At 40.3% G+C, this 25,472-nt stretch overlaps 1 protein-coding gene across 1 annotated transcript in view; it reads left to right on the forward strand.

Moving 5' to 3' along the window:
• Positions 1–16,433, forward strand: part of ESS2 (ess-2 splicing factor homolog) — a 508,376-nt gene extending 491,943 nt beyond the window's left edge. Inside the window, exon 8 of the mRNA XM_044069782.1 lies at positions 15,845–16,433. Coding sequence (XP_043925717.1) covers positions 15,845–16,127 — 283 coding nt within the window. The 3' untranslated portion in view covers positions 16,128–16,433. The remainder of the gene's footprint in view (positions 1–15,844) is intronic.
• The last annotated feature ends 9,039 nt before the right edge of the window (positions 16,434–25,472 follow it).

Genomic DNA, 25,472 nt, shown 5'->3' on the forward strand with positions numbered 1-25,472 from the left:
GCATTCTTTGTATTGTGGCTTTGATACTTTGGAAACATTAAGCAGGTTGGCTGCCTCTAGGTCAGTTATTCATAGGTATGCCTGTTTAAGGGAACATTCTCTTCTAGAACATGTAAAATCAGAACCCCCGGATGCACCATTGTACAAGGGGCATCTGTTTAGTCCTAAGGCTGAAGTAATCTTTAAGAAGCTGAAGGCCAAGGCTAAATCCATGCAAACTGTCAAGGACTTTTTGTAGGTACAGTCACCTAGATTTAGCAGAAACACCCCTGCAACACCCTTGTCCTTTCCTTAGTCGCAACCCAGGCAAAAAGGTAGAAGGACCAGAAGGGACAAGTAGCAAAAACAACAGAAGAGATGGCAAGTAGACCATGGAAATAGGCTTAGTGGGCCTAGCAGAGAGCAGCCATGACTGGGTCAGGCATCTCCGTGTTCCCCCTACCAAGTCCTATCTCAACTCTTCCCTTCCCTTCTCCCCCAAAACTAGGAGGAAGTTCATCCCTTTTCTTAAAAGAATGAACCAACTTCACTCAGGACCTGGTGGATCCTACACATAATAAAATCAGGTTTCAAGCTTTGATTTACATCGCTTCCAGAACTGGTGGGCACTCCCTCTTTCCAAAAGGGCCAGCTAAAAGAGGCCTTGGTACAAGTAGATCTGTTGCTAACTCAGGGCACCATAGAACCAGCCCCTCTATAAGAAAGGGGCACAGAAACGTCTTACCATGTTATCAGCTCTGGCGTTATTGGTCAGTCTAGGCCTAAAAGATGCATATCTGTACACCTCCAGTGCAAAAGCTCTGAGGAGGTATCTACATTTTTGACTTGTCTACTGATTACAGAGTTTTCACAAAGTGTGTAGCCACAGTAGTTGCCTTCAGCAAGACAGTGTGTGTTCGGATTTACCTCCCTCTTAGATTGCCTGATTCAGGTGAAATCAGTGCAGTCATCTCTTCACCCAACCATGACCATTTTCTCAAATCGGAGTTTCACTCTCAGTGTAAATAAGTCAAAACTGACTCCCACATGCAACATATTGTACCTAGAAGCCCTTTTAGACACAGAAAGATGAATGTCCTTCCTGTGGGAGTAGAAAGTCACCTTCCTAATTCAGTTCTTCCAGTACCTTTTGAGCCAAACCATTATGACAGCCAGTGGAATCCTGGGAGCCTTGGGATACATGGTGTCATGCATTTTGATTCCCCTGGCCAGGTTGCACATGAGGAAGATTCAGTGGTAGCTCAAGAATGTGTGGTATTGACACAGACAATTCCTCAACCACAAGATAAACCTTCTCCCTTGCTTAAAAAAATTAATTTGTGTGCCGGATGCAAGCTTACACACTGAATAAAGGGATGCCCCTTCAAATCCAGCTAGAAAATCAGATTTTAACCACAGATGCCTCAGACCTGGTGTGGGAGGCACATTCAGCAGTCTTCAGGACCAGAGAAAATGGGACCAAACTTTTCCAAGAAGTCATATAAACTAGAAAGGGATGTTGGCAGTTCTGAAAGGCATGATGCATTCAGTCACCTTTGGAAACCAGGAGTTCTTAACGACACACAATGCAACAGTGATGTGGTATTATAAACAAGGGGGTACAGGGTCAAGATCAACAGCATGAGAATATAAGAGCACAGTATAACTTGCTGTTCACTTCCAAGATGGCTATATATGGAGTAGTAGCTTAAATCTCCCAGTGTGAAAACAGAAACTTAGCAGAGAATGCCAGTAGATTTATACTTTTGGGAAATTTCAGTAACTGGCTGCTTGAATGCTAGGGAAAAAGAAATACAGAGGACCTTAAGGAAAGTCAGCTTCAAAAGGTAAGGAAAAAACACTGTCTGGGAAAGGTATGGCAGCTATTCAGCAAAAAGCAGTGCAAGCTTCAGACATGACTTCCAGTAACGTAGAGGAAAGTATAAGACAGCTGCACACAGACCTGATTAAAATACACGAAACACTGATGGAGTATATCAACTCAAATAACAAAAGGATGGAAAAAATGGAAGAAGTTTTAAACAGATATTCAGATGAGAGAGTCAAACTGTAAAAATCAACAGTCCAAAATGAAGAAAAGGCTGGCTAAATATGAGACTGCACATGAAGAGATGTTTCAAAAAATAATATAGTTAGAGGACAGAGCACGTAGGGAAAACCAGAGATTCTGCTTTACCAGAGAAGCTGGAAAGAACAGGCTGTGTTAATATTATGAAAGCACAAATAAGCAACTGGACTGGTATTCCACAGCAGTTGTTAGTTGAAAGAGTATATCATATGTATAACCACAAAGAAAAAACCACAAAAAAACGCAAACAAATTCAAATAGGAACAGGAAACCAGAGATAATCCACAGGAACAACTCCACAAAAATAGCGTAACAAAATGTTTTAATATCCGCTTTCGTCCTAAGACTTCTTCAGAATGAATAAAACAGCTAAAAACACTGACATTAAATACCATATAAATTAATCAAAAAAGGTTAATAAATCAATCATTCAATCAAGTAATAAAGTACTAATATAATAATTGGCTTAAAAATAGCCTAATTTATGTGAACAGAGATGAAATGGAGACATTGTGTTTATCTATACTCAACACATTGTTTTTTAAAAAACATCTAATATTTACTGCTTCATTTAAGCCTGGGGCTTTATCAGCTGAAAGTTTAATCAGCTGAAAGTTTTTTTAAATGCCCTAATGGCGTTCAGGTCGGGGACGCTATGTTTGACAACCTCGTAGCATTCTTCAATGAAGCAGGTATGTCATTTCTAAAACTGCTTATAGAAAACAATTCTATGAAAATGTCTGATTTAAATACAGAAATTAGTCGTTTGGAGAATGAACTTTCCAGTATTAATAATTTTGACTTCCTAACACCGCTATTTGATGAAGTTGATAGACATTCCGTTGAAGTTACTAATAGGAAATTGGTTAAACTACAACGGGACATTACAGCTTATCAGAATAACACGGCATATTCTTTTTTTGCTCAAAATAGCAGGGATACTAAAGGCTTTACTAGAAACAACAATGTGTCTACTATTGGGCCTCATAGGAGGCCGGTTATTCCTGCTACTATTAACCATGCCGGAGGGCTTATAGCCACCGTTAACACTAACGCTCCAGCTGCCAGCTTCAAGACAGTGACTGTTGCCGGCCAGGAATCATCTTTTGGCTCCAAAGGTTCTTTAAGACATACCGACAACATTATTTCTTCTGATAACCTTGTGCTTGATTCAGAATCTGATAGTGTTGTTGTCAACAATCAAACTATTGACAATTTTTCTAGTGAAGTCAATTCGACAAGTTTAGGTAACAAACCTTTTTTAGGCAAGAAAAATCCGGTGGTAAAGAAAACAGTATTTACCAGGAGCAGGACATTTATGAACTCGAACTCGTCAGGGGAGGAGAACTAATTAATGAACAAGAGGACTTTGACATCATTAATTTGACTGATTTTGATTTAGGACCACATGAAATGCATGTTTTACGGTTAGGGCTTAATTTTGTTCCTACTAGGAAGGCTGACTTGTGCAAGACAGTTATTGACATCAAGAAATTTACAAGGAGGTTAAATTTGTCCTATATTTTACATGACATCTCATGCTCTAATAAAAGATTAATTAAACCTTCCAGTTTTAACCCCCCTTTGGTACACACATTAAAAGTTTATGAAGATGCCTGTTTACAAGAAATATACACTTCTATAGGGAAGATGGACAGGCATATACACAACTTGACCATTAATGAAAGAAAAGCCTTTAATAGGTTATGCAATATGAATAAAACTTTGAGATTTATGAGAAGTGACAAAGGTGGAAACATAGTAATCATGTCCCAGGAATCATATAACACAAAAATGTTAAAGTTATTGGAAAATCAAGATGAATATGAAGTCATTACACTTTTTGATATAAGGAGAAGGGAAAGATTGTTACATTCATACTTATATGATGCACTAATGTCAGATGAAATTAATTTAGAAGTTTATGACTTTTGCATTATTGATAAACCTAGAATTGGTGTTTTATTTGGAATTCCCAAGACACATAAGAATCAATTAGATCCACCTTTTCGGCCAATAGTGTCTTCACCTCATTCAGTCACCGAGGGGATAGCCCTTATTATAGACGCTATATTAAGTCCATTAGTGTCTGAATATGATTCCTTTCTTAAAGATTCTTGGCATTTTTTGAAAAAATTAAGGGAGTTTTCATGTATTAAGACTTACGATCCAGATAGACATATTATTTTTACATTAGATGTCATATCTTTGTTTACATGTATTCCCCATGATGATGGGGTGGAAGCCATTCGTAGCATTCTAAATAAAAATGCCAGTTTTAAAACAGGGCAAATTTCCACTATTTGCAGATTTATTGAGATTTTATTACAGAACAACTTCTTTCTTTTTGGGAACACATTTTATAGACAAAAAAGAGGTGTGGCCATGGGGTCGTCTGCAGCACCGGCTTATGCCAACTTGGTTATGTCCTGGTGGGAGGACACCATTCTGAGTTTGATAAAAAATGATTTTCAGATTTTGTTTTATTGCCGGTTTGTAGATGACTTACTTTTTATCATTGAAGGGAATGAGGTTACTGTTGAGAAATTTCTCAACAAATTAAATAAAACTGGAGGTTTTTTACAATTTACCCTGGGTTGTTCTGGGAAGTTCATTAACTTTTTGGATGTTCACTTTTGGTGGGACAATTTTGATGGGAAGTTCCATAGTAAGATACACCGGAAGGAAACTTTCACAAACAGTTACGTGCATTTCACTAGTGCACATCCTAAACATGTTATTCGCAATATACCCAAGGGGCAGTTTATTCGAGCATGTAGGATGACTACTAAGGATTGTGACTTATCAGTCGAATTAGAGTTTATTAAGAATATGTTTCTTCATAGAGGGTATTCATTAACATTATTAAATTCTATCATCAATGAAATACAGAATAAAAGGAAATCACATTATAGGGCCATACTTGACGATCATAATGTCAGTTTACCAAATCCGACCTCCAATGAAGCGGAATGTCAGAACAAGTTGGTTTGCTCGTTAGACATGAGCATAGACAGCAAATATATTCAAGATATTCTGGAGAGAAATTGGAAGATTATTCATGGCAACTCAGACCTTTTTGGGATTGTGGGAAACAAGCCCAAATTTGTTTTTAGGAATACACATAATGTTAAAAAGGCTTTAGAACACCATTCTTTTAAGCACAATTACGGGCAATCTACAGTTAAAGGTATGTTTGCATGTAATAGTTGCAACATTTGTAGGTACATAGCAAAGGGGCCGGTTATTGCTATTGAAGGCCTTGACTACACATTTCCTGTTCCTGGTTACGTTACCTGTAACACCAGAGGGGTTGTATACATTGGTCTTTGTAGTTCATGCCCCGCTTTTTATGTGGGGATGACAACAAGGTGCCTTAAAACCCGTATTAAGGAACACCTTTACAATATTAAGACCCGTAATGACACTAGTGCTTTATTCAAACACTCTCTTAGTTGTAAGAATTTCAAAAAATTTTTATTTTCTGTGCTAGAGGTGGTTCACTCAGACCTTAGGGGTGGTGATTTTAAAAACTTGGTTGAACAAAGAAAGACATGGTGGCAGATTAAACTTTCAGCTGATAAAGCCCCAGGCTTAAATGTAGCAGTAAATATTAGATGTTTTTTAAAAAACAATGTGTTGAGTATAGATAAACACAATGTCTCCATTTCATCTCTGTTCACATAAATTAGGCTATTTTTAAGCCAATTATTATATTAGTATTTTATTACTTGATTGAATGATTGATTTATTAACCTTTTTTGATTAATTTATATGGTATTTAATGTCAGTGTTTCTAGCTGTTTTATTCATTCTGAAGAAGTCTTAGGACGAAAGCGGATATTAAAACATTTTGTTACGCTATTTTTGTGGAGTTGTTCCTGTGGATTATCTCTGGTTTCCTGTTCCTATTTGAATTTATATCATATGTATACTCCAAATCTGGCTATGAGAAAGCAACCTAGACCTTTAATAGTAAAGATGCAATCCTACCAGCAGAAGGAGTTGATTCTGACAAAACTGTGGCAGAAGGACAAAGTACTAAAAGTGGGAGACAGAAGATTGATTTTGGAGAATGATTGCTCATTGTACACCAGGCAGAAGAGGAGTAAATTTAAAACACTCTTCAGGCAATGTTGAGAAGCAGAGGTGAGATTCAAACTGCTTTTTCCAGCTATCTTCAAAATATTGTTCTCTGGAGGGATAAAATCATTTTTTGGTGGCGTGCATACTAAGGAGGAAATACAAAAGTTTGTCCAACAAAAAGTGAACTGTGAAACAGAAGGAGATTCTGCCGCTTGTTCTTCTGGTAACAGACCACTGAGAGACTGTGCTAGTGAAACTTTTTCCAGTGTTTCACACAACTTGATATAAAGCCTACTTCAGCATCCAAGACAAAGTCTAAAATAGTTTTAAAGACAAGGAAACCAGTACAGCATTCTCCAGGACAGACTTCTATGCCTAAGAAACAGATGCTCAAAATGGCCGAAGACCTAATTACTTTGATCAGGGGTTCCCATCCCCCTCCTGATAAGAGGCCTAGGCAATACACTGAATATGATTCCTTACTTCATCCAGGACAACTGCCGATAAAGACGGACAATACTACAGTCATGTGGTACATAAACAAGCAAGGGGGCACACATTCCTACCCCCTCTGCAGACAAGCCATGACTTTGTGGAACACAGCATTGACTTATCAAGTACACCTGCAAGCACAAATCCTGCCAGGAAAGACAAATACTCTGGCAGACGAACTAAGCAGAAACCTCATGGATCCTCACGAGTGGAAACTAGATCCACAAATCTTCAACATGATAACAGGGAAATGGGGATGCCCAGACATAGATCTATTTGCCTCCCCTCACAACTGCCAGCTACAAGAGATTCTGCACTCGGACTTATCACAAACAAGCATGGAAAGTGGATGCCCTTTCATTCAGCTGGAAAGCCCTTACAGTATATGCCTTCCTTCCTCTGCCTCTCCTCCCCAAGGTACTCCTAAAGTTCAGACAAGAGAAGCCAAAAATTATACTGATTGCCCCAGACTGGCCACGCCAGCACTGGTACCCAATCCTAAAGAGCTTGTCTCAAGGCCCAGCCTGGACATTACCTCTAATTCCTCATTTGCTGAACCAACAGAACAATCAGATCCTACACAGCCAACTCAGAACCCTAAATCTGGCTACATGGCAGATAATGTAACCATTCAGAACACACCTCTCTCTAAAGCAGTTATGGATGTTATTTTGGAGGCCAGGAGGCCCAGCACCAGAAAATCTTATGCAGAAAAATGGAAGAGATTCTGTGCTTGGAACCAAGCGCAGGGAATTGACACGCTTGTACCAAATATTCCTCAGATTTTGCAATACCTAACTGAGATGCTGGACAAAGGCCTATCCTTCTCATCAATTAAGATCCATGCCTGTGCCATTTCAGCTCATTACAATACGGACCCACCTATTTTTTCTCATCCACTGCTAAGACAGTTTCTCAGAGGGGCCAAAAACATAAGACCTCCAAGGAGAGCTCCAATACCTGCAGGGCACCTCAATTTTGTCTTGGAAAAACTCACACTGCCTCCTTTTGAGCCAGCCAATACAGCGGAGATAAAATACTTATCATGGAAAACAGCTCTTCTCCTAGCAATAACTTCAGCAAGAAGAGTCTCAGAGTTACAGGCACTAATGGCTGTGGAGCCTTTTATTATTTTCCATCAGGACAGGGTTTCTCTAAGGACAAACCCAACATTTATGCCTAAGGTAGTTTCCAGTGTGGCTCTCAGTCAGACCATACACTTGCCCACCTTTTATCCAAACCCACAGAATAAAGGAGAAAGACTCCTGCACTCTTTGGACTTTCACAGACAGCTACGTTACTGTTTGGACAGGACAAAGGCCTTCAGAAAATCTGACGAACTCCTTGTATCCTATGCACCAGGCTCAGATGGAAAGGCTATTTCAAAACGGACCATCTCCAAATGGATAGCACATTGCATCCGCTTTTGCTACTCACACCACGGGAAAGCAGTGCCTGCTAGTATTAGGTCTCACTCTACCAGGGCTACAGCAACCTCAGCAGCCTTCCTCCGAGGAGTCCCAATAAAGGACATTCTGGAGGCAGCTACCTGGAGTTCAGTGCACACCTTCACCAAGCATTACCACCTTCCTCTGTACTCAAAAACCAGAGCTGGGTTTGCCACTGCAGTTCAGCAGGGCATCTTAGCTGCACCTAACCCAGTTTAGCTCCTACCACCCAACCATAGCTTTGGGAATCTACACAAGTGTGATTACTGCAGCAGCACAGCACGATGAACATAGTACAGATGTTCATCGTGTTACCCTGCTGCAGTCATCACACTTGGGTTATCCTGTCGTCAGGTGATCCCGCAGTCGGCTGGAATTCCAAAGTCTTGGTTATGGATGTTATTCTGGAAGCTAGGAGGCCAAGTACCAGGAAGGCTTATTCGGACAAATGGAAAAGTTTTGTGCCTGGAACCAATCTAAAGGCCAAGACACAATTCAGCCTCACATGCCTCACATTCTACAGTATTTAACTGAGATGTTGCACAAAGGACTTTCTGTCTCCTCCATTAAAATCCATGCTTCAGCTATTTCGGCCCACTACAACACGGATCCACCCTTAGTTTCGCATCCACTTCTAAGGCAGTTCCTCAGAGGGGCAAAAAACATTAAACCACCCAGGAGAGCACCTACACCAACATGGGACCTTAATTTTGTTCTGGAAAAACTAAAGCTTCCTCCCTTTGAACCAGCTTTCGCTGTGGATCTTCAGTTCCTATCATGGAAGACTGCCCTGCTGTTAGCAATAACTTCAGCTAGAAGAGTCTCAGAGCTACAGGCACTTATGGCAGTGGAACTTCCTTGCCTTCCTTTATGCCTAAGGTGGTTTCCAGTGTGGCTTTAAATCAAACCATCCACTTACCCACCTTCTTCCCAAATCCACAGAACAAAGGTGAGAGACTCCTGCATTCCTTGGACATTCACAGGCAACTTCGTTACTACTTGGACAAAACTAAGGCTTTCAGAAAATCTGACCAGCTCTTTGCATCCTATGCTACAGCTTCTCAAGGGAAGGCTATATCAAAGCAAACCATTTCCAAATGGATAGGTCATTGCATACGTTTTTGCTACACCCATCATGGAAAACCAGTTCCTGCTACCATTAGATCTTTAAATTCCCTTCTCTCCGCGTGGCTGCTGTGCATTCCCTGGCTTGTAGGTTTACATTTAAATTTGTGCATACTTTTTTTTTTACCTAATTTCTCTACCTTGGGTTGTGCCCTCCTGGACTCCTAACACCAGCTCTACTCACCTACCTCAGCCTGCCTGTGTATCTCCTCACCTGGGTAACAAAAGTACCCCCTGGATTGAATGGCAAGCTAAAACAAAATATTGTGCATACTTTTTTTTTACCTAATTTCTCTACCTTGGGTTGTACCCTCCTGGACTCCTAACATCAGCTCTACTCACCTACCTCAGCCTGCCTGTGTATCTCCTCACCTGGGTAACAAAAGTACCCCCTGGATTGAATGGCAAGCTAAAACAAAATAGTATGTCATATAATATTGTATCTTCTACTAGATGTATAGGTTAATCTTGTGATACTTGTTAGGTGTCCTTTTTAAACTGCCATATCAGCCAGCAGCCATACCCCCCACCCTCTGCTTGTTTTTCTTTCACTTCATCTCCGCTTTCCCTAGTCTTCCCAGCCTTTCCAGTACTTCTAACACCCTCTAGACACTTCCTTCTAAATCACTTTTCTTCCCTCCGCCCTGCTTTATCTATTCCTTTCATAGCCTGCATCTCTTCCTACTAGCCTCTTGACTTTCTTCCACACTCTCCCACTCTATCTTCCAGATCCTCCAAACTTACCTGCTGAATTTGTCATATTTCACTGATTGCCTTCCTTGATAGTCCTCTCTTTTTGTCTCTACCCGCTCCGTTCGCCCTGCGGGCTCACTCCGCTCCCCTGCCCCCAATTCCCACCCACCCCCAGTACTCCTACATTTATTCCTCCTGAGGCCACACCCTCCAATCTCTACACCTATCACACATAACACATAATTAACACTAGCTACCTCCTTTTTCTCACCGCACCCATTCACAACTAACTCTCATCCTTCCTTTTCCTAACAACAAATCTAATACTATATCTCCTCTAGGCTTTTAACACCTACCTCCCACTTATCTCAACCTCTACACCCTCTAAAATGACTACACCAACTACCCCCCACAAAATATATTTAATTATTTGGGTCTTTTTAATACCTCCTCTAACTATCACCTATCTCTATACCTCCTATGAACATTCACTCCACTATACTCTTCCCTTCCCATCAAAACACACCTCAACACCAACAACACCTTTCTCTCACAACCTCCTAAACCTCATTTTCAAACCCAACTACCTACTAGCCAAATATCACAGACTACAACACATTAAATACACTAACCTAAAAACTAGAAAACTATTTGACTTCTATTGTAAACTGCAACAGCCTAACCTTTTAACACTCCCCCACTCACTATTAGATGGAGACATTCACCCCAACCCTGGTCCAATCTATTCCCCTAATAATGCAAACAACAAACAAAACATAACTAAAATCCAAACACCTAACAAACCTACCAACTCACTCTTAATAGCACATCTAAACATACGTAGTATTTGCAATAAAACTGCACAGGTACAAGCCCTATTACAATCTCAACCATTTGATATCCTATGTTTATCAGAAACATGGCTAAAACCCACCATTAAAGATAATTAAATTACCTCACCTGGCTACAATATCTTCAGACGTGACCGTACTTCCAAAAAGGGAGGTGGTGTGGCAATCCTGTATAAAACAGAGGTACAAGTTAGCACCTTACATCCTAACTTACATATAGACTCTTCTGCAGAAATAATAATCTGTAAACTTCAGGTAAACACAAGTAAAACCATAAATATTATCTGTGTTTATCTTCCCCCAGGAAATAACAGTAATATACTAGAGCATATCCTCAACTGGCTTTCTATTAATCTCCCACAAGAAACCATGGTCCTCGGTGACTTTAATATAGATTGGAATTCCTGTACTAATACTAATCCCTCTACCCACATTAACCTGTATGGCTTCTCACAACTTATAAACTCCCCTACCAGAACTAATAGACTCAATAACAAAGAAAGTACCTTGGATTGGATACTTACTAATAATCCTCAGCAATCCTACACAACAGGAACCCTTCCAGATGATATAAGTGACCACTCACTTACATATATTATCAGACATAAAACCAACATAATATTCCCTAACTGTCAGAACAATACGCTCTAAAAAGGAATTTAACCCAGAACTTTTCCAAACAGAACTAAAACAATGTAATTGGATACCATTAAAATATCTCCCTCTAAATGAAGCAGTGGAATACTTTAACTCCACATTCTTAGCCACCCTGGATCACCATGCTCCAATTTGCTCTATTAGAATTAAAGCTAAACCAGCCCCTTGGCTCACTAACAATACTAAACAAAAAATCCAACTTAGAAACAAATTCTGGGCAAAATGGCGTACAACTAAGAATACAACTGACCGCCAAACCTTTAGAGAACATAGAAACAATACAAAAAAAGCCATTCTTTTAGACAAAAAGAATTATTACCTTCAGCTACAACAAACCTCTCTCAAAGAACCCCAAAATTTTGGACTTCTATTAATAATCTTCTTTACCCAGGCCAACTAATAACACCTAACCCACTAGGCTCTAACCCTGAGAATCCCACACAAACAGCAAATGCCTTTAACTCTTTCTTCACTGATACCATCCAAACTCTAGCTAGCCACCTATCTCCTAACACATCTAATCTGTCCACTTCCTCTACAAATCCACCTCCTCTATTTCACCTCCAACCAGTATCTACCTCCTACATTTCCTCTCTTCTACATAAGTTAAAACCTACCACCCCCTCAGCTGACAAACTCCCAGCAGAATTCTTGCAAAAGGAGCTAAAGCCATTGCCTACCCTATTTCTATTCTGATAAATAGAACAATAAGTGAAGGAACTGTCCCTTCAATATGGAAAATTTCACACATCATCCCACTACACTAAGGTGGGAGCTCCAGTGACTTTTCTAACTTTCGCCCCATAGCTTTACTTTCCCCTATCGCAAAAATTATGGAAAAATGCATCCATAAACAACTACTCAACCACCTTCTCCAGAACAACCTACTCGCTTACTGTCAACATGGCTTCAGACCTTTCCATAGTACCACCACTGCACTGCTATCATTCACAAACAGCATCAACAATAATCGTAACAATAATTGTCTTTCATCTGCAGTCTTCATTGACCTATCCAAAGCTTTTGACATGGTTAACCACCAACTACTACTCCATACACTAAATACTCTCTCACTTGATCCTCTTGCCTTGAACTGGTTTACATCTTACCTTGATAATCGTCACCAGGCTGTACTCTGGAAAAATAAACTATCCGACACCTTCCTATCTCTCTCGGTGTCCCCCAAGGATCTATATTAGGCCCACTCTTATTTTCCATCTTCATTAATGACCTGCAAACAGCCATTCCTTATTCCACCTGCATTCATTATGCAGATGATTCTACCATAATCTGCTCAGCCTCTTCTCAAATTAAACTACAATCTCTTACCCAAAAAGCATTCAACACTATTGAACTATGGTTTTCTCAACGCTGCCTCCTTCTGAATCCCAAAAAAACTAAACTGCTACTCTTCTCACCAACCCAAAAGTCCACATCTTTACCTTTCAGTCTCACTTCTAGCAGTGGTACTCTTATCTCTCCTGACCCTACCACTAAACGTCTAGGAATAACAATAGACAACAATCTAAACTTTGATACTCACATAAACACTACAATAAAGTCAGTCAACAAAAAACTGGGATCCCTCTATAGAATTAAACCTTATCTTACACCAGCAGCTAAGACTGCTATAGCCAGAACCCACCTAATATCCACCCTGCTTTACTCCTCTCCCATTTATACTAATCTCTCAAAGAACATCAGGAAACTAACTACTTCCTATAATAATATTGCTAGATTTGCTACAGGCTCTCCTTACAGAACCCATCACTGTCTAAATCTTAAACAATTAAACTGGCTTGAATTTCTTAATCAGCTTCAATGTCACCAGCTTATAATAGCCCATAAGACTCTATATCTTCCTAACAATATCCCTGGACTCTCTCTAGCCTCATTACACCTTATAAAAACCTCGCATCTCTACGCTCCTCTAACAAACTACTGATCAATGCTACTAAACCCAACAACACAGCAGGTGAGTCGCTGTTCTCTAACTCTGTAGGAAAACTTTGGAATAAACTTCCCTCTGAAATCACATCTCAAACTACTCTCTCACTTTTCAAAAGGAATTTGAAACTCTACCTTAACAATCACTGGCTATGTACCTGTACTAACCCTGACTAAATCTTCTCATATTCACTTATCCCACCTCATCCCTTATTAGCTCCCTTTTATGTATCCATAAACTTCATTATTGCATTTATCTTACTAGTATATATCTACATCATACCTCAGTCTCTTACAAAATGACCATCTTAATTCTACTCTGTACCTTACAAAATGACCATGATAACACCAATTTGTACTATTGAATAAAAAAAAAAAAAAACTTTTTTTTGTAATACTGCTATCTCTATTATCTGTATAACTCCTGTTTTTAACTTTGTAAAGAAACTCTGTATTATTCTTGGAGCTTTTCTCCCCGGGCCTCTACTGAAAATGGACATGTCTCCAGATAGACTAGCCCGGTCAACAAATGTAAAATAAATAAAATAAATAAATAAATTAGGCCCCACTCTACCAGGGCAACAGCAACTTCTACAGCCTTTCTCAGGGGGGGTTCCAACCAAGGATATTTTGGAAGCTGCAACTTGGAGTTCAGTACACACCTTTACCAGACACTATCACTTACCACTTTACTCTAAGACCAAGGCAGGCTTCGCCACTGCAGTCCTGCAGGGCCTTCTAGCCCCCTCTAACCCTCTATGATACCTTCACCCATCCTTAGCTTTGGGATTCAACCCAAGTGTGATGACTGCAGCAGGGTAACACGATGAACATAGTACAGTTTTGTACCTACCATAAATGCTGCAGTCCAGGTTACCCTCCCTCCATCCCCTCTGACCTACTGGCTAAATCTGTCAATAACTTCCTGATGTATTTGCTTATAGCTGAGGGATTTTGTGTTTGTGCAAGTTTACTCAATTTGGTACTAATTACTGACCACCTTTTTGGGGGCACCTGACATCTGGGGCAAGAAAAACTGAAGAAAATGGCGTTGGTTGCATTATATATACCCCTGGCGCACTGACGTCAGGGAAGAAGCGACAGCAACCGACGCCACACCAAGACTTTGGAATTCCAGCCGACTGCGGGACCGCCTGACGACAGGATAACCCAAGTGTGATGACTGCAGCAGGGTGTACACTTCAACATCTACATTTATGGTAGGTACAAAACTGTACTTTTTGTACCTACCATAAATGTAGATGTTCGAGTGGTTATGCTGCTGCAGTCCAGGTTACCCTCCATCCCCTCTTCCTAACAAGGCTTTTCTTATACCTCCATGTACTTCAACCTTTGGGATGCATGTCTATATGGTGTATTTGTTTTCAACTAGTACCATTGTTTTGCACTAAAGGTATGTTTTGCAAGCTTCTTATTTTGCCTTCTTAGTTTGGGGCACCTGACATCTGGGGCAAGAAAAACTGAAGAAAATGGCATCGGCTGCCTCTTTTATACCCCTGCCGCACTGACGTCAGGGAAGAAGTGACGACAACCGACGCCGGACCAAGGCTTTGGAATTCAGGCTGACTGCGGGACCGCCAGATGGCAGGATAACCCAAGTGTGATGACTGCAGCAGCATAACCACTCGAACATCTACATTTATGGTAGGTACAAAACTGTACTTTTGTGTCCTATTCTACACCTAGGAAGGACCATAAGATTTCCAAGATAACCTTGTCCAAGTGGGTATCCGATTGTATTCCACATAGCTTGCTACACTTCACCTGATAGATTCTTGACCACAAGACCAAAAACACACTTAGTCAGAGCTCAGGTCATGTCTTGTATCTTTCTTTGTAACTATTCAATAGAAGAGATTACAGAGTCTGCTGCTTGGCCATCTTTGTATACCTTTGACAAACATTATAGAACTGTATCCAGAGCTCAGGCTACCTTTAGTGCAACCTCCTTCAGAGGTTTGTTAGCATAGGCCATCCTAAGTCAGCCAGGGACTCTCTTCCTTGATTTTCAGTGCCCAAACAGGACCAGAAAATTGCATGTACTTCCCCAAACATTAAATTAATCTGGTCTCTCACTGAGCACTGGAACAATCCACTCATCTTACCTCTCCTAAATTGTCTTTTTTTATGAGAAACCTGTAAAGAAACCTTTGTTTTGTTCCTTACTTTGGCTTTGTTATGATGATAAAGGGCTTGTTAGGCCTTCCCTCAGTCTGTAGACCCCAGGCAGGACTAGGGATTTATAGATCAGGGAGAAGCTCAAGCTTGTGAGGAGCTCGTTGCCAGGTAGACTAGACTGTGAAGGTGACTAGTCCATTGGTTTCCAGTGTCTGGGCAGAGGCCAGTTAAATCTAAATTTCTGATAAATGCATGGCTTGTGCTTTTACCTCAAGAAATGCAGATGCTGATATTTTTATTGCTTCTAATGTATTCTTTTTTTTTTCTCTCTTTTGCAGCCTTACCCCAAAAGGATTGAGTCCAGCTTTGTCACCAGCATTGCAGAGGCTAGTAAACAGGACCACTAGTAAGTTCACAGACAAAGCCCTGCGAGCCAGCTATACTCCATCACCAGTGTATCCTGTAACGCCTGGTTACAAAGCACTAGCACAGCCAAGGACACCAACTGGTACCCCAGACTCTAGAACTGTCAGTAGCACCCCAGTAGCACAGGACTCTGCCTCCATTACTGACAACCTTTTACAATTACCCAAGAGAAAGAAAGCATCAGATTTTTTCTGATTTGTTTTAATATAGGGTTAAAAGTCGAATTTTTCCTCTGCGGCTCGTGATCTGCAGATTTTGTGAGAGTACCATTTTGGGTCTGTTCTCTTGGGCAAGTTTGGGAACTGTACCTGGCTTAAAGGGAGTGCATTTCTAAGTTAGTATGCGGAACTGCATTTAACTAATGAATTTCAGATCACCACCTCTCCAGGAAAGTTTGTACTCTGAAGAACCATGCAGTGAAAAATGTTACACAAGCTGTAACTCGTTCATTTTTTGCAATAGTGCTAAAACTTGAAATAGAGATTTTATGTCTGACTGTTATAGTACATTGCATAATTACTTTCTGAACTGTAGAACAGCAGTGTATTCTAGCTGTCCTTGACTTTTTTGGAAAAAAGCTGAGCTGCTGATATGATTGTGAATCACTGATGTAACCTGTTTTAGGTGTTATTGTACAGATTAGAAGTTCATTGCTGTCAAGATAGTGAATCCCTGCAGTGTTTGAGTAAGGCAGCGTGACAAATGATAGAACTTTGGCTTCTGTGAATGCCATTTTCTGAGTGTACTCATGGAAAACAACAAAATGGTTTAGTTACATTGTGCTGCAGAAGTGCTGCCAGGTCGATCTGGAGATCAGCAATGAGCTCTAAATATTTTTCCAGCAGCCCTCACTCAGCCTTCAGTTGTACTCCCAACATCGGCAGCTAAGAAAAGATGGCAAGTATTTGATGACTACAGCAAACAGCAGTACTGTGCTTAGTAATAAGCAATTTTAAGTTGAAGAGTTGATTGAATGCTTTGTCTGAGATGCTGTGATGCCATTTCCCTTAAAATGCATGCATATGTTTCCAGCTTTATCTGTTATTGAAGTGCATATAGACTGCAGCAGATGCATATAGACTACAGCAGATGTTGTAAATGTTGAAGTTGCTGAATAGCTGTTCGGAATATTTTTGTTCACATTAACTTGTTGATGGCAGAAGAAGTTTTTTTTTCATTTTAAGTTGCTGATTAGTTGGTAGAGGTATTTTTGTGCACTTTAAGTTGTAGAATAACTAACCAAAGTGGTTTAACTCCTGTACAGCTGTTCTTACTAAGGAGTTGTAGCAGTTTTTGTAGGGCTGGAACATCCAACTGACTACAAGAAGAGCTTTTAAGTAACTTAATTTTTGTTTCCCTGCTGCTGTTCCCATTTGCATGCATAGTGCGTGTGTGGATGGGGAAGCTGTTCCACTAAACCCCAGACTGGTGATGTTGTGTTACACTAAGGGTTCTCCCTAGTTGAGGAAGTATCAGCAACCCCTCCTTCCCCAGTGCCAGTTTGTTTTATGCTTCCTAACTGCCACTCCCAGCTTTGACAGTGTCAGTAAGCACCAACTTCTGTTGTTGGAGCCTGAGAGAACTGCTCTGCACACAGTCCTTCCCCACCCAAGATGGGTATACCCGTTTAGCTTTGTTTGTCATCAAGCATCTGAGTCACTAATTTTAAATTGTCACCTGGGCTGTAGTATTCAGGTCTTCATTGCATATGTTAATTATTGTAATGTTTACTTGCATTTCAGAAGTACAAAAACATGCACAGCCCAAGCTGCATTGTGCTGTGATCATAGGAGATTAACAGTCCTAGAGCCTTTTTAACCCTAGCCATTCATGCCCCAGTTTTCCACTTATCAGTGCCCAAGGACTAGAGCGGCTGTGATATATGCCTGCCCTTGGCCTTATGGGCATAGGCATGAAGCTAGGGGGTGACTTTGCAACTTCCCATCCATTGGTCTAAATAGCATTTGAATAGAATTGGGGAAGAGCTGTGATTCACATTAACAGGATGTATGTTCCAGAGAGTGGGTAATACTTGAGACACATACTGATCTCTCCAGCATTTTTTGTTTGTCACAGATGAGGTTTAGATCCTTAGGTTGGGTAATGCTAGTGCTCTTTGTTTTGCAGATTTGTAGCAGATCCATCAGGGCTGGATTAGAGAATGCCTTGTAGGTTAGGCATAGATTGCCCCCTCAGTAGTCTCTAGGAGGCTGAGTACAGGGAGAGGGCTTTGAGGTGTTCCACATAGGACATGTTATTTAAGCCCTGTATTCTTCTACCGAAGAACCTTTGTGGCCATTCCAGATTTTGCGAATGCTTGGTCAGGTGCATGCCAGAGGGTGCATTGTACTTGATTATTGGTCCAGTGAGGGTTGCGTATAGTGAGACTATGATCTCCTGAGAGATCTGGGTGCCATGCCCTTATTTATAAGCTGGACACATAGAAGAATTTTCTCACCATCATGGACACATGGTGATCAAAGTTCAGATTACTGTCAACCTGTATTCCCAAGTCCCTTACCATTGGGTCTACTCTTTTGGAGTGTTTTCAGTATTGTAATTTGTAGGGGTGGTTGTCTTTCGAAAAGGTGTAATTATGCATTTTTTTGGCATTGAGCTTTATGCTATGGCTGTGGCACCAGTTATTGGTCTGTATCAGACCCTCCTGGATGATGTCTGCATCTTAGGGGGAGATTCAGTGATTGCATCCATTCTGCAGTCATCAGCAAACGTGGTCAGCCAAAGACCCTGTACATTTTCCTTGACTTCAGAGAAGTATATTCCAAACAGGAGCGATACCAGTACTGAGCCCTGTGGGACATAACTAGTATCAGGTCTCTTGGTGGAGGTGGATTATCCCACCCTAATTTCATGTGTCGTATCTGCGAGCCCTTTGGCTGTCCATTGCGTGACAGAGGGAGTCTTGCCTAAATTTGAGTTTGTTTATAATAACTGAGTGAGATATTGTGTCAGATGCCTTTGCCATGTTGCGATGAGCAGTATGTGCCATTTTGCCCTTGTCCATGGCTCTAATGACCACTTCAAGAAGTCTACCAGATTTACTAAGCATGTCTTGCCCTTGACCAAACCAAACTGAGATGAGTCCAGTGTTTGAAGATTTCCTGTATCTTTGTTTTACAATGGTAATTGTTTCTACGGCTTTGCATATAAGGCTAGTCAGTCTTACGGATTTGTAGGTCCCAGGGTCTGTTGATGGGTCCCCCTTTGTGTAGAGGAATGACCATTGCAGTACTCCATTCACTAGGAATGAAGCCTGTTTGGAGTCTGTGGTTAAGTAGAGATTCTAGTGGGCCTGACAGGTCGAGTTTCAAGCTGTTTAGGAAGCATCCTGGGGTATTATCAGAACTCATTGATGCAGTATGTTTTAGCTTTGGAGAGTGCAGAGAGGGCCTGTTCTTTAGTGATATTTGGGGGAGAAATAGTAGAGGGTATTTCCTGGGGGGGGGGGTAGGTAACTGGGTGGGATGGTGGGGAGTGAAATTGGAGCTAAATTTATTGAACAGCGAATTTGCTAAATCATCTGGTTCATTATAGGGAGTTCCATTTACAATTGTTCCCCTGTGTCATTAGCTTAATGGTTAGAGGAGTGTCTTGGTGATGTAGAGGACTTAGGTTTGAGGCCTAGCTGCAGCAAGATCTTCTTTGGGGTTGGAGATTAGCACAGTGGTTAAGGTGTTTACCTCATGAAAAAGAGATACAGATTTGACTCTCACTAAGGGGAATTGGCTAGGCTTAAAATGGCCCATAGAAGTGGCTACCCTAGCACTTAACTATGAACCTTAAGGTTGTCTACATAACTGAAAAATGTCTTATGGTTATCTTTAGCTTGGGAAGCTGTTGCCTCGAAGTTGGCTTTGGTGGACTTGATTAGTCCCGAGTTTTTGTTGAAACTGATAAGGGAGTTTTTGCCTTTGGGCATAGTTCTTTTTTGTACAGGTCTTCTTTCTTTTGTTGTACAACCTTTTTATACTGGGGATCCATCAGGCATGCTTGTTTGTAGAATCTGTCCTTAGTTTGTTAGGGTTTGGTAGTGCTGTTTCTGTGCTGCTGTTTACATGCTTTTTATAGTTTCTCTAAAAACTTCCCCATAGGCCACATTGTTCTCTGAGTTTGGGGGATTTGAAATTTAACTGTACCATTACTTAATAGGTAGTAAAGATTATGGGAGTTCAGGCTTTATATTTATTTCAAGGGTGACTGCTTTTGGTCTTATCTGACCAGTGAGGTAATTTCACTAGGGGGAGGGGGGTGCAACATTCCCTCGTATTTGTGAGTGCCAGATCCAGGATATTTACATCCCTAGTGGATGTGCAGACTAGTTGTCCCAGAGTGTTTGCATTGACAAAATCCAGGAATTTGTGAGCCTGCATGTTAGTGGTTGTGTGTGTATCCCAGTTTGTAGTGTTGGGCTGACTCCAGTACATTCAGGAACATGATGTGATTATCCTGGGTCATGGCAAGGATATGTTGTGGGGCTTTCCCAAAGGTTTGTTGGGCATGGACTACTGACGTTTGTCATATTGTTTGACAAGTCTTGAAGTGTGCTTGCTTTGTATGTGAATTGATGCACCTCCTTCTCCTCTTGTTCCTTCCTGTGATGTAGCTGGTCTAAATGTGAGGAAGGCATTATAGCCTTGCATTGCCAGAGTGCATTCTGTGACTTTAAACCATGTCTCAGTAATTGCACAGATGTCAACACACTCTAGGATGAGAAACGCTTCCAGGGAGTGGAGCTTCTTGTTGAGACTCCTAGCTGTGGAAGCTGACAGCACTTTGTCAGAAAGGAAAAGAAGAATAAACCTAAAAAGCATCACTGGGGTCACAGCACTTTGATGGAATGTTGTGGCTAAGTGAAGGAAGTAAACATTAGTACAGAATGATGCAAGATTTATTTATGATGAGCATGGGTGGCAGATGGGTGAGGGCACATTGTAATGCAGAATATGGGTGCTGGCAGGCTTGTGTTTTATTTATGTTGGATGGTGGCATAATGTAAACTCCGGTGTGATTAAGCAGTACACCATGACAGGGAGTGAATGACTCTCATATTATTCTTGGTGCGGGGACAACATTGTTTGGTCATGGTGGTCTGAATGACCGGAGTAGAAGCACCTATTTTTAAGTGCATGAACTGCTGCAACCCCTTTATGATATATTACTGTTACACAGTATATTACTTTAAAAAGAAATCTCTTGCTTTTTAAAATAATGCTGTTGTGTAACATAGACTGCTTTCCTTACCCGTCTCTGAGCTGATACATGTCACCATGGATGACTTTAACATGTACTTCACATGTGCACATAAGTGAACGTGTAGATGCATTCTCAGGACATTCAAATGCTGCTGTTTGAGTTACTGGGAGCCTGACAGTAGAATGAGAAAAATGGGCGAGGTCTTTAATGCATTGGGCAGGTGACTTCTTTGAATAAGGGGCCTACTTTTTAAGGCATTGTATTTCGCAGGGATTAAAACTAGTGTTTTAGGTCTGTTTCGCCAGTTAACATAGATTAAGTATGACAGGAGTTACTTTAACAGTGTTCAGTGACAAAGATCTATGTTACTTTACTGCTAAACTCTATCATTGGAAATGCTAGATTTCACTTTGCAGAATGCAGTGCCGTACACTTCAGTGGTAGGTGAAAATCTGTCCACTGTAACTGTCAATAACTTGACTTAACTGCATAAATAAGTGCTTTGTGCTCTCTTTGCGTATTTACTTCTTACTATGTGGTAAACTGTAATCACAACATTCAGTTTCAAATAACCTGGTGACAGTTCATAGGAGATTAGTAGGGTAACGGCAATAGGGCCCTTACAAGCCTAGCCAGTATAACCTGATTTTACCCAATATGTGCCCCCTAGGGGCAAGAGGATGACATGGATTTGTGCCTGTGCATTGGTTATGTTACATATTGCCCCTGTCCATAAGGGACATAGGCACTACCCTGGGTGTGACTCTGTGATTCCCCCCTCCATTGATCCAAGTTATGTTTGAAGAGGGCCAGGGAAGTGCTCTACTTAATGTGAATAGGATGCCTGTTCCAAAGAAGGTGCAACCTCTGAGAGACACATCTGTCTGTCCAGCGTGTTTTGTTTGAGTCGCTGACTAAGTTTAGATCCCTAGATTTGATGATCCTGATGCTGTTTGACTTGCAGATGTGTAGCAGTTCCATCAGGACTGGACTTGTTAAGCGCCTTGTAGATCAGGCATAGGTTACCCCTTACTAGTCAGTAAGAGATGGATTAAAGAGATAGGGATTTTAGTCTAGCCACATAGTTCATGTTATTTACACCCTGTAATTTTTTTAAGAGGAATGTCTGAGGTTGCTCCAGCTGCTGTATGTGCTGAGCCAAATACATATTTATTTTATTTTGCATTTGTTTACTGGGAAAGTCCAACTGGGCAGAAACCGATTTTCAGCTGAGGCCCGGGGAGAAAAGCTCCAACATAGTAACAATACATAAACCTAGACATAGTGGTGAATTTTATACAGTGGTAAGAGCCATAACATAAATATTGTAATTAAAGAAATAATACACTAAATATTAAAACAGAAATTGGCACAGTTTGTCTGATCTAGCAACAATAAAAATATCTGAAGAAGAGTGAAAGACAAGCCATATGTTTTACAGTAGGTAATAGACTATAGTGTAAATGTTTACAGTTAGGAATAACAAAGAAAGTATTAAAGTAAGTATGTTATTACATAATCACGAACTATTCAGTAATAGTAAAAAAGAGAAAAGAGAAGTGAGAATGGAGGTCAGAAAGAGAACTTGTACAGGAAAGCAGGAAAATGTACATTTTATTTGAAGGTAACATTTACTGTCTGTTAATAGGATGTTACTATGTAGTTATGTATATCAGTAGATAGGTAGGGGAAGGGAAAAATGTTACTATGGTATTTCTATAAGTAGGGGAGAAATAGTAGTAGCTGATCTAATTTAGCCTGGACTGTTACATGAGCAAAACCATATGTCAGATAAGTAACTTTTAAGTAGTTTGTTTTAAATTGAGTGGGGTTGATAGTTGATCTAATAGAGTGAGGAAGTGTATTCCAGGTTTTGCTTTCTGATAGTTATATTGAGAGTCATTTGCAGTATTTGTAGCTTTGGTAACCTGTAATAATGATTTATTTTTTGAGCGAAGTATACGTTTTTTAGGATAGAGTTATAGTATATTTAGGAGATCTGGAATTTTCTCAAGCTGATAAAGTAATGTATGAGCCATGGTTAATTGATAAAAAGCTAAATGTTGTGGTAGTTCAAGCCAGGGGAGTTTTTTAAGCGAGGCAGTGGTATGTCCTGTGTGTAGAGTCTGTGGTAAATGCTGCTATTTTGTTATAGCATGTTTCTAGTTTGTCTACATGCCAAATGGCACACTGTAGGCGATTGTTGGTCTAATGAGGGCTGAGTACAATGGGATTAAATTTCCTTGGATCTGAATGCCATACCTTTACTTACAATTTTACCACATAAAATAATTTCCTTATCACTGTGGACACATGACAAATGTCAAAGTTCAGGCTGCTGTTTATCTGCATACCTAGATCTCTCACCTCTGAGTCCACTCTAAGGGGTGTTCTATTGATGTAATTTGCAGGGGTATTTGACTTCTCAGGTGGTATGATAATGCATATTTTTGCATTTATTTTTGGGCCATGGTTCTGGCACCAGTAATTTGTCTGATCTAGACCCTTCTGAAGGATATCTACATTGTTGCAGGATTCAAGTGATTTCCCCCTTGCATTTGTTGGCAAACTTTGTCATCCAGAGGACTTCCACATTTGCCTTAACTTCAGAGAAGTATATTCTGAACAGGAGTGGTCCCAGTACTGAGCACTGTGGCACACCACTAGTAACTGGCCTCTTGATGGATCTGGATTCACCCACTTTAACTACGTGTCCTGTCCTTGAGCCAATTGGCTATCTGTCTGGTGACGTAAGGATTTATGCCCAGTTTTATGAGTTTATTTAAAATACCTAAGTGAGGAATTGTCAAATGGCTTGGTCATGTCGAGGTAGGAGGTATGTACTGTTTTACTCTCATCCATGGCCTTGACTTTTTCAAAGAAATCCACAAGATTCATTAGGCATGACCCACCCTTGTCAAAGGCAGATTGAGTTGGGTCCAACATTTGGAGGTCTCCCATGTCATTGTTTATCACAGCCATGATTATTCATTCCATGGGGTGTGTCACATGCTAGCTGTAAACCTTTCCAGCACATGTACAGGAGTAATCTCATTTACATCTTTATAAGTTTAGCACCAGGGTAAGAGTAAAGTTAATTTACATTTAGTAACAGATGTGAACGAATTGTAACTATATTTTTTGTTAAATGTGTAAGTTATACAAAATGTCAGCAAAAAATGTTAAGTTTGTGATAAGTTTTGCACATTGTAATTGTTGAAGTGAAGAAACATGTCGAAATCTTTTTTTTATTACTTGTAAAGTAAAAGTGTCTAACTGCAAAACAGAAACAATTGGAAAACTATGTCAGCATCACACACTTACCTATGATGAATGGTGTTTAATTTATGTTTAATGTTAGGTTCTGCTTAACAAAAAATCATGCTTAAACTTTTTAAAAAAAATTCTACACATTTGACAGTTTTTTTCCATGTTACAGTAATGAAATGTGGTTGTAAAATTGTCTCATGTCTCTGCTTTTAACCTTTGGCTATGCCCTTGCAACAAGATGTTTAGTACACTTTTAAAATTACAGATGAATGTGTATAGGAACTCCTGTGGCACAGAATGATCAAGCACTTTCATACAGCACAGCCAACCTAAATTTGATTGGTGGTTTTGAGTAGCTCGTGGAGCTAGCTAGAGAACATGGATATACTAATTCTGGAGGAGTAGAGGAGGGGGGGAAGCTATCCACACTGTTCCACTATCCCTCAAAGGAGGTGTGATGATGCAGATGTGTGGCCTGGGTCTGGGCTTACCAAGTCAGTGCCTAGTGATTGCCGTCAGTGTGGGTTTGGCATTGTAAGCTTCTGATATGATGTGGGTTACATTTTTCCCTGCCCAGTGATGGGATTAAGCCTTTACAAAATTTGTCGCTTATTCTTCTCTTGCATACAAATAATGAGAAGGCTTGGGTTTTTTTTCGGATGCTTTAATATACAGAAACACATCAGGATGGATTGCAGTGTCTATAAATACGAATGGACTAACAGACAGAGGTTACATACATACATGTTCACATCTCAACAGCTAACTACAAAATGGCAGTCTGACTTGCACGTGCTTAATATTTATGTACTTGTGCAAGCCCTAGGATAGCTTTTTAAAGGTATATACATAATCAATGATCTGCATCCTGCCTCTTAGAAAGACTGCCCTTAAAGAAAACAGTGGTGGAGTTAGACATGCATTACTGTGTACATTAGAAACAAAACATAATGCTCATATCTATTGCAAGGTTTAGATATTCGAACGTATCTTGTACCATAATAGTCGGGATGAAAATCAGCAACTGGGACAATCTGCAGTGCACAACTCCTATCA

The sequence above is a fragment of the Protopterus annectens genome, chromosome 4.part0 (genome assembly GCF_019279795.1).
Source record: "Protopterus annectens isolate FY-2018-M chromosome 4.part0, PAN1.0, whole genome shotgun sequence".
Lineage (NCBI taxonomy): Eukaryota > Metazoa > Chordata > Ceratodontiformes > Protopteridae > Protopterus > Protopterus annectens.